A 13,969-nucleotide genomic window follows, 5' to 3' on the forward strand; every position below is an offset into this window, starting at 1 on the left:
CTTCTGGAGTCTGCCAAGGATGACGTGAGCGAACAGTTTACCAGTGACGCTTAGGAGGGAGATTCCACAGTAGTTGTTGCAGTCGCTACGTCCTTCTGACACGCAGCTATCATAGTGCTGACTGAGATACAGATCACTTGCTAGTTTGCTCCAAGCTTAAGCTGAGACCCAAGAAGCTGTACCACTCTAAACCTGCTGGAAGGCCCCGCATTGACGCCAGAAAGACGGCAAACTCGGAGAAAGCTGAAAAGTTCAGAGAGACCCTCCAGGAAAATCTGCGCAGCGGCCATGGGGGCGCCGATGCGACATCCAAATGGCAACATCTGAGGGATATAGTTTACAACACAGCCTTGTCGGTGTTTGGAAGAAGAGCTAGAAACACGAACGACTGGTTCGAAGCTAACTCTGAGGAGATGATTCCAGTCATTGAAAAGAAGTGCGCTGCACTCCTGGAGTACAAACGCTCACCAAGCCAGAGTACCCAGCAAGCGCTTAGAGAGGCCAGAAGAACAGTACAGCAGACAGCCAGGTGCTGTGCCAACAACCACTGGCTCCAGTTATGCAGCAGCATCCAGACCTGTGCCGACTTTGGTAATCTCAGAGGAATGTACGAGGGTATGAAGAAGGCATTAGGACCCACCCAGAAGAAGATGGCACCTCTGAAATCCAAATCTGGTGAAGTCATCGCTGACAAAGCCAAACAGATGGAGCACTGGGTTGAGCACTACTCCGAGCTGTACTCATGCGAGAACATTGTGGTTGCTGCAGCCCTCGATGCCGTTGAGCTCCTACCAGTAATGGACGAACTGGATCAAGAACCGACTGTGGATGAACTGAAGAGAGCCATCGACAGCATTGCAGCAGGAAAGGCCCCTGGCCAGGATGGTACCACCAGAGGTAATCAAATATGCCACGGACACACTCCTGGAACCCCTACGTGATCTACTGTGCCTGTGCTGGAAAGAGGGTGAGGTTCCACAGGATACGCGCAACGCTAACATTGTAACATTGTTAGAGATTAACAACACACACGTGTACAGACTATCTTTCTCTACTTAGAAACTTCCCAGCATAGAAACCACTGGACAATGGCAAATGTGGAGTTTTTAAACAATTATGTTTAATATAATTATTTAACAAACAGCAATTAGTGAATTCCCACACTCCCCAATAAATTAGTTATAGGACAGACCACTCACTGTTCAGCACTTTACAGATGAGGAAATCTGAGGAAGCGAAGCCAAGACCTAATTCACAGTGACACTGGGAATTATTTGTCATGTTCTGAGGCAAGAGAAAGAGATTACTGCACCTCTAGTCTGACTGACTGCACAGCACAGGCCAGAGAATTTCCATTCAGTTACTCTTGTACTGAGCCCAACATATTGGCTACATCTACACTAGAGTTTTGTCAACAAAACTGGGGTTTTGTCAAACAACATTTGCAACGCATCTACACACAAAATGCATTTTGTCAACAGACTCTTTCAAAAAAAAATCTGTGTGGACACTTCTTTTGTTGACAGAGTGGATCAAAAAATGGATTCGCTTTTATGCGTAGGCGTGATCTGTCAACAAAAGTTTTGTTGGAACATCTCTTCTGATGGTAATTTCTGTAGACAGATGTTTCCAGTGTAGACATAGCCATTCTGCTTAACTAAAGAATTTTTAAAGGCATCCAGTCTGAATGCATGGATGGATGGATGGATGGAAAGCATAATTCATTACTGCATGTAAAGTTGTTGGAGGTACATAGGCGTCATATACCTGCAAAGTACTCCTAATATTTATCATTATACCAGGACATAGGGGGCATCTTGATTTTGGGAGACCATTGCCTCCGAGACATTATGGAATAATGCAAATGAATTTCAATAACTTGCCATAATGCTCCCCAAACCCAGGGACAAGAGTTCTGCTTTAAAATAAAAAATGAGAGATTTGGCCTTCTTGACTTATACTTCCATTGAGTCTAGGGATAGGTTGCCGATTCAGGTAAGCACTGTTTATAGAGCAGGCATTCAGCCGAATGTATAATTCCTATGTAGCTGTGGAACAGAAGTAGTTTTAGCCTTCAAAGAAATCTGATAGGTAATTCCCACAGCAATTCTACAGGGCAGCGGAGAAGTAATTATCCTTCTCCCCAGTAAATCAATTAGCACTGGATGCATGTAGCACTTTTCTCCTCCTCCATGTAACTATTAATTGTCTAAGCACTAATAAGCAGCTAGCATCAGCAACAGTGTGCAAGCTAATCAATAGTTGACAGAAATGGTAAGTAACTCAGTCTGACCAACAACCTGGGAGGTTCAAACTCAGAAAGAAACTGATACACACAGTAAAAACATTTCCACCTGGGAATGGTGAGCAAGAGAGAGGAGAGTTCATGTTGCTCTCTTGTGGCAGGCACACGAAGAGGATATCAGATTTATATCTGATGCACATGGGACGTTATTGCCTCTAGCTCAAATGGTTCAGGTTGTGTGTTCAGAGAGGAAATGTAAGACCCTCCTCCCCAAGTGTGTGATTTATTTACCAAGTATTTTATTATGATGATTTATTATTCATATTGCAGTAGGGTGTAGGAGCCCCATCAGAGACGAGTTCCCCATTGTGCTAAGTATCACATGAATATTTAACAAAAAAAAAATATGCTCCCTGCCCAGAAAAGTTTACAGTCTGAGTACTTGGATCTGTTTTCTGCACTGTGCATTCATCAGTCTCTCATCCTTAAACAACACAAAGGAGAGGGTGGTTGTCATCCTAGGAAATGACAACTCCAAGACAGTCTAATAGAGCAAATGAAAATCTCAAAGCACTATACCACTGTACGTAGGAATGGTTTTACCTTCCACTGATGTGGAGCCAATCTGGGGTTGACTCAAGGCAGCTGTTTAATAGCCTGCGGCAGCAATGCAGAGAACAAAGAATCCCTATTCAGCGCCTTAACCACATTCTCCACACCCTACTGCCTTGTGGGTTATCCTGGGAAGGAGATAGTGGGTAGTCACCCAAGAAAGGTCTAAACTGTAAAGCAAGGAGAGTTTCAGCAGTCGTTAAGAAGCAGTGTCATATGCCAAGGCTGTGATTGGCCAAGGAAATAACTCACATGATGTAACACAGTAAATTCTGCTTCGTAGCAAACCCAGTATTAACATCTTCCACTGACCAGCAACATTTTGCTGGCAACTGATCCCACCCCATGGACTTTGATGTTAATGGGATGTGGATCTTGCCAACAGGCATGCTCTGTAACACCAGCATAAAACTGTGTGCCACTTCACTCGGGGTCACACAAGGTGAAGCCTCCGCTGTAAGGGCAAGAAGCACAGCACGCTGAGGTCTAAATTTGCCCCACTCATTCCAGTGAAACCATGCTGGCAGGTTTGGATTGCATCTTTTTTCATTTTATTTTTCAACACTGTATCAAGCCGAAATTCAATAAACCGTAGCTCAGCTTCTACAACAGGGCTGGCCAACCCACGGCTCAAGCTGCATGTGGACCTTTGCTCAATGAAATGCGGCTCCTCCTCGGAGCCTCGCACCCAGAGGACTCACTGCCACTCTGCGCATGTGCCCCAGAGCCTGGAGGGAGGAGCACATGGCTGAGGCAGTGGCTCCGGTGAAACTCAGGCAAGGGGGCCGGTGGCGGGGAATGCCTGGGTCTGGGAGAGGGGGAAGTCATTGGGTTAGAGCAAGGAGGCTAGGGCTGCCTGGCCCTGGGGAAGGGGGAGGGCATTGAGCCACATATTATATATTTATTTTATCACTCTATCTATAGAAATATAATATATCTATATATTGTTAGATCGATAAAAATAAATATATAATATGTGGCTCTTTACACTCTGTCCACAGCTATTTTTGCTCTTTGTGTCTAAATAGCTCCCCTTCCCCACCCCAGTTCTACAACATAGCATTGCTCTGGTATGTGTGTAAGCACCTGAAAACTGAGCCTCACTGGAAACTACCAGATAACGGCACCTTTTTGCTGGGAAACAAGTGGTGGCTAACAAGCAAAGTCTACCGCACTCTCAATCTGATACCTTGCTTCAGATCTCAGGTGGGTGAAATTGCTCAGGAAACAGAACGAAGAGCCATAGATTTTAAGGTGAGAGGAGATTATTGTAATCCTCTAGTCTGAGCCGCTGTACAGTACAGACCAGAGAACTTCAGCCCATACTTACAAACTGTCTCCATATCACTCCTGTGCCCTAGATCTTTATCTGATGCTGGTGTGGTTTCAATGACAGTTGAATTAAGTAATTTAATGAGGCCAATTGTCATTTACCTATTCTGCCTTTGGACCCTTGAAAATGACTCCTCCCTTAACAATGGAAGGGTCCTCATGGAGTCAAGCAGCGATAAAATCCGTACAGTAAAATGTGAACAGCTTTGTTCCATTTCACTCAGAACACTGACCAGGGGAAGATGGTATTCATGAGAATTCAGCCTCTGCGTTGGTATTTAAAAAAAAAAAAGAAACTAAAACTCTGCCACACACATCTTGGTGCTGTCGTTCTGTTTGATTGTAACAGAAATGTATCTGCCTTAAAGATTCCAGATAGAGAAATCAACATCATCCCTGAAACCTCTGTGGCCCAACCAGTGATGGAAAAAACAATGGCAATAATAACGGCAAAATATAACTCTGGAAAGCTATTGAGAGAGACATGAGGTAGGCAGTTTGAAAATGATCGAATGTAACAGTCTCCAAGCTGGCCTTATATATGGCACTGAAAGAAGCATTCAGCTGAAGCAATCTCCCTCTGACTTCCAGGAGCAGCTAAAAGTGCCAGCGCTCCGCTAGTTCCTTGAACCAAAACAATGACGACTTCAAATCAACCAGTGCTCAGTAGTCATGCCAGTCTGTGTTCTGTGAGTCAGCTGCCGTTCTAATTGCATCATGTGGGAAATCTGGGCAGAGAGCTTGAAAGCTATGACATCATGTTCTCTCCTACAAGTTCCGCTCAAAGCATGAGCCCCAGCCCACAGCTTCATATACACACACGCATATCATCCTTCGTATGTGATCTCACCAGCCACAGGTCTCAGTTACATCTGTTCCTTTAACTCCCTGGCTAATTTAAGGAACCATAAAAGGAAGTATCCAATGCAAGGCTGTCTTTTACCTGGTGTTTCTAATAATAACTGGCTGATAATAAGACAAGAAGAGGTGTTTTAGCTGAAATCAGCAGGGGCAAAAATCTCACAAAGTTTTGCGCAAGTTCAGCTTATTTAGACGAAGTGTTAAAAACAACTAAATTTGCATCATTTACCTCTCTAACAACTGACTAGGCACTTCCTGCAGTAGATTAAGGTCTTGAATCTGATCTGCATTACTCCTGCATAAATCAAAAGTAATTCCACTGAACTTCACGGTGTTACACCCACCCATGCAGATTAGATCAGATTCATGTCCTTTAATGTCTCATGTTTACTGCTGGGTTTTGCTTCAGGATCAGGATTCTTTTAAGAATGAAAAAAGTGTGGTAATTTTGTTTCTACGGCAACTAGATCAATGGCTTCTCCTTACCTTCCTCTTGTTAGTAGGACTGACATAAAGGTAGCTGAGCACAGTTTTCAGGCCCACTTTGTCGTTAAGCTTTTCATAGGTGGTGCCATAGTCCGTCGACCTGCAAGGAAGAAGAGACGAAAAGAAAATATATGGTTCTCCAAACCTGGGGGAGGCACGTTAGCTTATGAACCGGTGCCAGAGGATGCAACCTGCACATTCATGTTCCCAAACCCACCCTTTCATATTTCATTCTGGAGAGGTGGGGGGGTGGAAATAAGATGAGAAAGACTTTTGTGTCTACATCTACTGCTCCACATACTTCTTAGAGAATGACACAGTCAGGCTCCTCCACCTAGGCACACCCCCCAGTGATTCCAGGGTGCACCTCGGTGATTGTTAAGCAGGGAACAGGGCTGATGTTTGTAGGTCCTCCTGAGCAGGATACCCATATCCCATGTGGCACCTCAGCCATTCCTGTACGACTTGTATTTAAAACAAACAGACGAGTCCACCTGAAACAAAAGTGTTTTTTGAGAGAAGGGATCAAAATCCTGATCCACTTCAGACTCCCATCCAAATCATCTGTATCCACAGTGCCATCTCCCCAGCTCCGCCTCCCACAGGCTAATCCGTGCCAGGGGGTTTATTTTGCTTCCTGAGGTACAGAGACTCAGGCAGTTCCCACAAGATGAAGCAGATGATCCAGAGGCGACGCTGCCCATTTGTGACTGGCAAAAAGTGCCACTTCCATCACTGGGAGCTTTCTGCAGCTTTCTCCTCCCACTCCTCTCTGGGGAAATTTGAAATCCCTTTCCCATGTTTATTGCCTCTCTGTGTTTTCACCCCCATACACACACTCTCCCTGGTGAAGAAGACAGGGGTTCACCTTGTCAGAACAAAACAATGCCCATGTAGTCCAACTAGCCTGACTCCAACAGTGGCCAGTGCCTGATGCTTTAGGGGAAGTTGCAAAATCCTCACCGTTCACCAAACTGTGCCGCATTAATGGCCGAAAAGAAACCTCTTGACCTTTTATGGTGATCACTGCTCAGTTTATGCCCTGAAGCATGAGGGTTGGTAGTCCTTGCAATGTTTACCCCGCCCCTTACCTACCCTTCTTCCCCTTCACCCTCCCTCATTACACATTTGAGCAGAAAATATATAAGAATGCATGCTCCATCTCAGACCAGCTGCAGCACAGGGGCTTGCTTCATGAGCCCAATGTCTCAGGGTTCTGGTCTTGAAGAGAGGGGTTTGGCATGGGGATGGCGCTGTGATTGGTATTCTGATCTCTGTGCATCTGCTGCAGACATGGGCCATGCACCTGCCCCACTACCAAGGTGAATACCATTGCTCCTCTAAAGAATACAACAGAACTGCTGCGCATTCTCTCCCAATTGGCTATGGAGTCAGACTGACTCCACGGTCTGTCCTGAGTCAGCCTTTTTTACTGATTCAGTTTGGATAATGCATGTCAAAGTGACATTGAAAGAGTCCTTGGGGCATTTCCCACTGTGAGGCAGCTAAATAAGACACCTGGAGCCAGGCTCCACAGTCAATCAAGGGTGGAATCCATAAGATGGGGGATCCACTTATTGGTATCAATGGGGCTATGATACCACATCAGGCCTTTGTTCCTTTTGCAAGCACAACTCCCAGTTTTTGCCACTTATTCCATCTTAAAATGAGTTAAACCAAACCCCCATAACTTGAACACCCACAGACCATCTTGCGTTGGGAAGCATAATCAGAGTCTGCTTTGTAAGCGTAAGACTGACAGACCTGGGTCATTGGCAGGAGGGGATGAACCTGCAACCTTTGGGGCTAAAGCCGGGTGTATCCACTGCATGAGCTAAAAACAATTAAGGCTGTAGAACAGACTTCATTCTCCCTTGCCAGTGATCTCAGTGCCTACATACGGTTTGAGCTCATCCGTACTAAACGTGTTGAGTTATCAGCACGTAGATCATCACTGAACCTGATTTTTCCCTCCTACCAAATCTTGATGCTAAAGTAGTCCGATAGATGAAACTGAACAATTCAGGAGCAATTAGCTCAGCTGTATGGGGCACTGAATACACACCTTTCACTGGGGCAGGAATCTGCAACCTATGCTAAATACTTTGCAATGGAAATAGGATGAACACTGACTAGCTCTTTGGTCTAGTCCCCACCAGCAGTGCTGAAGCTTTGAACAAGCTCAATCCATGATTATACAAGAGAAAGACACAATAGCTCACGTATTGGAAATCTGATAATGGAAGAGATCACTAATTTCCATCAGCGTTCAAACAGAATGCAAATAATAGTTTAATATATTCCCACAGGGCCAGAGTGGTTTTGTTCTCATCCTCACTTTCAGATCTCCCAAAATGCTCTGCACTTGTAAATCTGTCCTAATGACCTTTTCTCATTAGCCTTCCTTCCATCTCTTCACTTCCCCTTTCAAAGAATAGGTACAGAGGCAGCTATGATCATTATTTCTTTAGCTTTCTTTGGGCTTTCTTCATTACAATGATGGACAACAATGGCTTTACAGAAAGTCTCAAAGGATATCTCAGCAATACTCTGAACTTCTATAACATCTTCCACCAAGAGATCCTGAAGCATTTGACCAGAATCAATCAATTCAGACTCACAGATGACCCAGCGACCATGTTGGGAAACATGATCCACATTTTAAAGAGGAAGAATTGAGGCATTGGGGAGGTGAAGCCCAAGTGTTTCAAACTACCAGTTCCCTTCTGGAAAACAACCTACTTATTTAGGTGCCTGAAATGAGTAGGCTAACCTTTGGCACCCACATCTAAACATTCTGGCCCAAACGACTTGCCCAAGATCACACAGAAACTGGTGAAGCTGGGAACAAAGTGAGAGTGCTGACTCCACCTTTAAACACTCGGCTGTACTCTCATAGCTACTAGCTAGTCACCTGTGCAGCCCCAGACTCCTATCCGCAATTTAATGGACTCACTAGGACGCATGCTCTGAGTATGCCCACCAGGTCAGGAGCCGAGGGCTACATAGGTAGCAGAACATCTAGTTTGTGAATCCCATAGTGAGTTGGGCACCACACTGCTAGGTAGGGTCAGCACTGAGGCTACTTGGCGCATGCTCAGCTGCTAAAATTTAGGCGCCTTGGAGATATTAACAGTGGACGTTTAGGTTCCGAAGGAGTTGAGGTGTCCCCAGGGCTATGCGGCAGCTAAGTGGGAGGAGGGAGTTTACCATGAATGCAGGGCTTAGACACCTTTGAACCTTCATGAATCTAACCCTCAGCAGCTACGCTGGGATAACTTCATTTCCAATGTCCATGGTTCAAAGACTATCCACCCGAGGGCAGCCAAAGGTGCTGTTGCTACACACTTTTCACATGGGACAGAGGAGCTATATCACAGGAATGACCAAAAACAGTCAACAACAAACATGGTCAATTCATTCCATTAATGCGTTATGTTGGTTACTTGTGTTTGCTCTCCTTGTACACACAGGAGGCGGAGGAGATGGTAAATCTAGTGGCTCAAGCACAGAGCGCTAAGTCAGGATTCTTGGGTTCCCAACTCTTGCGACTCAGTTTATTGGTCCACTAATTGAGCATAATAACAATAACTAGCAAGAACAATAAACCATAAGCATTGTTATACATTACAAAGAATCATATTCAGGGTTAATTAGTTGGTATGTGAAATTCTCTGTACTGACAAGATAAAATAAATAAATAATATGTACACACATAGCAATACTGGAAACTGTTATGATGGGAGGAGAGACATGGGCTTTACATGAAAAGGTAGGAAGATCCCATCCTCTTATACATTCTAGGCTGGGAGTGGGGCTGAGGGATTCAGATTTGGAAAGGAGCTCTGGTCTAAGGTGAGAGTTGTGGGGTGGGAGGAGCTCTGGGCACTGGGCTGGAGGTGCGGGTAGGGCCACAAACGAGGGTTCAAGATGCAGGAGGGGTTCGTTGCTGAGGCTGAGGAACTTGGCGGTGGTGTAGCTTTCAGAGGCAGTTTGACTGCAGGAGGTGCTCCAGGCAACAGCAGAGAGCTGGGGCGCAGGCTCTGAACAACGCTTGCCTCCGGTGAATCTTGAGAAATGGTGACAACCTTCCAGCTGCTATTTGGTTCCCAGCTAATGGGAACCGCAGAGTCGGTGCTCAGGGTGGGGGCAATGTGTGGAGCTGCCATGGCCACGTCTCCTCATTACAAGCCAGAGGGACTTGTCAGCCTGTAGAGAGGTGGTGTGGCCTTCCCCTGTCCTTGGAACAGAAGAGTACTTCCTGAAAACTGAGCGGGACGAACCAGAGCACCCTCGCCCCCACCTCCAGAGACTAATACGCAGGAAAGGAAGTATAAGAGGCAGAGCCCCGAGCTCATTAATAGAGCAGCCTCTGCAAGGATCCTGAGAGCAGGAGCCCAACAGAGTGATGTGGACCTGAAGACTGGCCAGACCATGGAGGAGCTTCCTGACCAACTATCTTGCCTGTTACCCTAAGGGCACCAAAGCACCCCAGATCCCTGACCACCTTTGAAAAGCTGGGCCTGATGCAGCTGCCCCTCTTATCCACCTCCCTGTCAGAAGGTCTGTCTCTGTTCCTGGCAGTCAATCAATCAAATCTTTCCTTAAAGCGACAGCAGCACTGAAACCTGATTTACTCCCCCGGGAAAAAAGAGGATTTATAAGTTAAATAGTTTATTTCGAGCTTGTGGATTCTCCTGTAACAGTGTTGTAGCCAAAATGCAGGGGAGAGAAAATTACCTGCTTGATTCAACTGCCCTGACAAACTATTATGCATTTAAACCATGGTGCACCTGCTCCCAAACTGTATTAGAGCAGGGCCTGTGGACCAAATATGGAGGGAGAACATTCCCTGCAGCAAGCCCAGTTATAATTCAATGTAACGAGCGCCTAAGGAAATCAATCCAGTCCCCACAGTAAAAGGAGCGTGGGCATCCTCGCAACCCTACAGACAAATGGGCCTGAGCCAGCACCTTCTAATATTGCAATAACAAGCACTCATCCTGGGGAAATGAAATGGAGACAGCAAGAGAGCCAGGAGCAGGAGGGAGAGAATATTGGAGCAGACAACAACTCACCTGGGACAGCCAGGAAGGAGCCACGTGCGATATGAGCCTGTCTTCAGAAAGGAAACGGCTGCCCTGAATGCCAGCCGACTCGCTGTCAGCACAGCCAGCTCCTCAGCCAAGATCCCGCAGGCAGGGGAGGAAAGGAAAATGGAGGGGTTTTGTTTGTTTGCAGCTTAAACCATTCGGCCGTGAAACCAGCTATAAAATATGGCTCAGGAGCAGACGGGCTTGGTTGGCTCGGAGGGCGTGTGTGCATGTGTGGCTAGGTCTCCCTATAAGTAGCACTTGCCTGTCAGTCTCTCTCAACGGGTGATTGCAGTGTGTGTCTCCATATTCATTCCCCACTTCCCTTATTACCCCTCTGAATATCTCTCTCTGGCTACGTCTACACTAGCCCCAAACTTTGGCCATGCAAATGGGAATAAGGGGACTCTGCTCATGGGAATAAGGGGACTTTGAAGTAGGCGGGGTCCGTTTGAAAAGGAGCCCCGTCTGGACGAGCCGCGCGGCGGCGAGGCGCGTCAATTCGGAAGCGCCGCGGCCGCCCACTTGCTAATGAAGCGCTGAATATGCATTTCAGTGCTTCATTAGTAAACTTCGAAATGGCCATTTGGATGGCCATTTCGAAGTTTGGGGCTAGTGTAGACACGGCCTCTGAGACGAGAGATTGTCAGGGAGGTGGTGGATTGTGGAGTGGTCCCTCCAGAGACTGACACCAACACTCGGGTGTAGCCCCAGGTCCCCCAACAGTGGCTCTGAAATCCCTGCAGCTACACCAGCATGCCCCCCGCCTAGTGCAGACCGGAGCAAGAGCAGTGCAGCCTCTCAATGCAGGGTTCAGCAATGGTTTGCACCCATTGCTGGCCTCCAGCAGCTGAACTGGGCTTGTACTAGAGTGTCGGCCAGGCTTTAATTTCAGAGCACCAAGGGACAGAAACAGAGGCAACAGACTTACAAGTCACAGGAACCCTCTGTGAGACTCACCAGTTTCCCACCCAGTTTGGGAGACACCAAAATCCTGAGCTTCCAGGGAGAAAGAAGGCTTAACTGGCGTGTACACCTGGGCATTTAAAAGGAAGAGTAAATCCACAGAACCTGGTACTTCAGACACCTAACTCTTTGCCCTGGTTTCACAAGGCTCTGCCTTCCTGAATGTCCCTGCTGCTCTCTCACAGATCCTTTCCACAGCTGCTGTGGGCCACTGGCACTCTGACTGTCATGCCCAGGTGATATTTCCCCCTGGGCCAGCACTAGACCCATGCACCACTTAAGGCTCACTTGGGATCTGAGAGGTACACAATCCCTGTGCTACTCCACTGCCTAGGGGTGAATTTTGCTGCCCCACCCCGTATGATTCAGATATTGCAGCTAGGCCACTTTGGGTCAGAGGTTCAATGGCTGACTCTGCTTCATCCTATCTGCCCCCTTAGGTTTATTCCCCTGATGTTCCCAACTCTCCTGGGAAGTGCTGCTGAGCCTCTCTACGTGCATACAAACTGGGGGTGTGGTACATAACCAAGAGACCATGCCACTGATCCAGGTCAGCCTGGATCACCAGGTAACCTAAGTACAAGCAAACCCTCTGTATTTCAGTACAGTGAATTGGAAATGTGTATATCTAGGAGCAAAGAATGCAGGCCGTAATTATGGGATGGGGGAGGGGAGTGTCCATCCTACAAAGCAGTGACTCTGAAAAATATTTGGGGTGCAGGGGTGACAGATAACCAATTGCACAAGGCGATTGTGGCCAAAAGAGCTAACTCAACCCTGGCATGAGTAGATGAGTAGAATCTCAAGTAGCAAAGAGGATATTTGACCTCTATGTTTGGCACTGGTGTGACCACTATGGGAATCTTATCTCCAGCTCTGATTCCCCCAGTTTAAAAAGGATGTTGATAAATTGGAGAGAGCTCAGAGAAGAGCCACAAGAATGCTGAAAACAATAGAAAATCTGCTTTATCATGATAGGTGCAAAGAGCTCAACATATTTATCCTAACAAAGAGAAGAAATAGTCTATAAATATCATGCCCCATATATACCTAGTCATGCCCCAGCTCAGCAGAAGCTGGACCGATCTTCTTGGAGACAAGCTAGTTAGAATAGCCAGGAGGGGATTAAACCAGTAACAGGTGGGGCAGGAAAAAGAGCGTTTAGCACTGGACTGAGATGCTGAGAGAGAAGTTAAGCAAGGAACCAAAGGACATGAGAAGGAGAAATTCTGTAACTGCCTATGCACACCGCTAGGAGAGTGAGTAACAGACAAGAGGAAGTGGAATTGCTCATTCATGACAATAAATGTGATCTAGCTGATGTTACTGAAACCCATGAGAACACGCAGGGCCCAGAGCAACCCTCCTCCCCTGCTCCATCCTTCCTCCCTCCCAGCCCTCCCCCAGCAACTGGGGCTGGGGGTTGCATGTAGCGGCAGTAGCAGCAGCAGGGGGTTGCCTCCCTCCTCCCCACTCACCACATGGGCATGACAGCAGCAGCCTGCTCCGCTCTGCCCCCATCCCAGCCCACTGCAGAGAAGCTAGGCTCAGCACGGCAGGAGTAGGACGGAGCTCCTGCTGCCTGTTCAGTGGCTGCAGAGGCGAAGGTGAAATCCTGCTGCTGCAGCTGCCGATGTGCAACCCCTGGCCCCGAGTAATCCCCCAGCCCCACCTCCAGGTAATTCCCCCCCAAATCCATAGGACGGCTCAGGACCCCCAGAAGTGCAGGGTATGGGATGTCCACCCCTACCGTCGTATGGAGAACACAATTCCCATGACTGGAATTTTAAATCCATGGCTATAACCCACAAGTGGGTAAAAATACTCTTATAGGTTAACCTCTCTAGTCTGGCACTCTCTTGTCTGGGAGCATCCATAACCCAGCATGATTTTAGTTAGACGAACCACCACTCAGTATGGGTATGGCCAAGTTTCCTGTGGTCTCGTAAAGTTTGTTTGTTTGTTTACAGCCACCAGTCCTGGCTCTCAGTGTTCTATGTTCTTATTTAGCTGTAATTTACCCCAAATGTCTTCTCAGAGCCCAGTAAGCAGTGGAAGTGTTGGTAATGCGCTAGACAACGATGACCTGCCCCCCAGACCCCGCCCCCAGGGTCCAGCAAATTCTCTCATTTAGCACAGGTCAGGTCCAGAGCATGCTGGATTAGAGAGGTTCAACCTGTATCTGTGTCTGAGCCTCAGACAATTCAGAAGAAAGTGATCTGCAATGCTTACGGATCAATGTCGTAACAGATAAAGCAGATAACAGACAGGGCATTAGGCGGGGTCTGCTACAGGTCACCAAATCAACAGCGGGGGACAGCTCCTTGGGCACGTACCTAAAAAAGCATAGGGGGGGAAAAAAAGCTGCACAATT

At 47.1% G+C, this 13,969-nt stretch overlaps 1 protein-coding gene across 2 annotated transcripts in view; it reads right to left on the reverse strand.

The window, feature by feature from the left end:
• The window catches only part of SORCS3 (sortilin related VPS10 domain containing receptor 3), a 477,486-nt gene that overhangs the window by 256,662 nt on the left and 206,855 nt on the right, over positions 1-13,969 (reverse strand). For both annotated transcript variants that reach the window (XM_074999210.1, XM_074999212.1), the window contains exon 3: positions 5,537-5,636. In XM_074999210.1, coding sequence (XP_074855311.1) covers positions 5,537-5,636 — 100 coding nt within the window. The remainder of the gene's footprint in view (positions 1-5,536; positions 5,637-13,969) is intronic.

This window comes from Carettochelys insculpta, chromosome 7 (genome assembly GCF_033958435.1).
Source record: "Carettochelys insculpta isolate YL-2023 chromosome 7, ASM3395843v1, whole genome shotgun sequence".
NCBI classification, from domain to species: Eukaryota; Metazoa; Chordata; order Testudines; family Carettochelyidae; genus Carettochelys; species Carettochelys insculpta.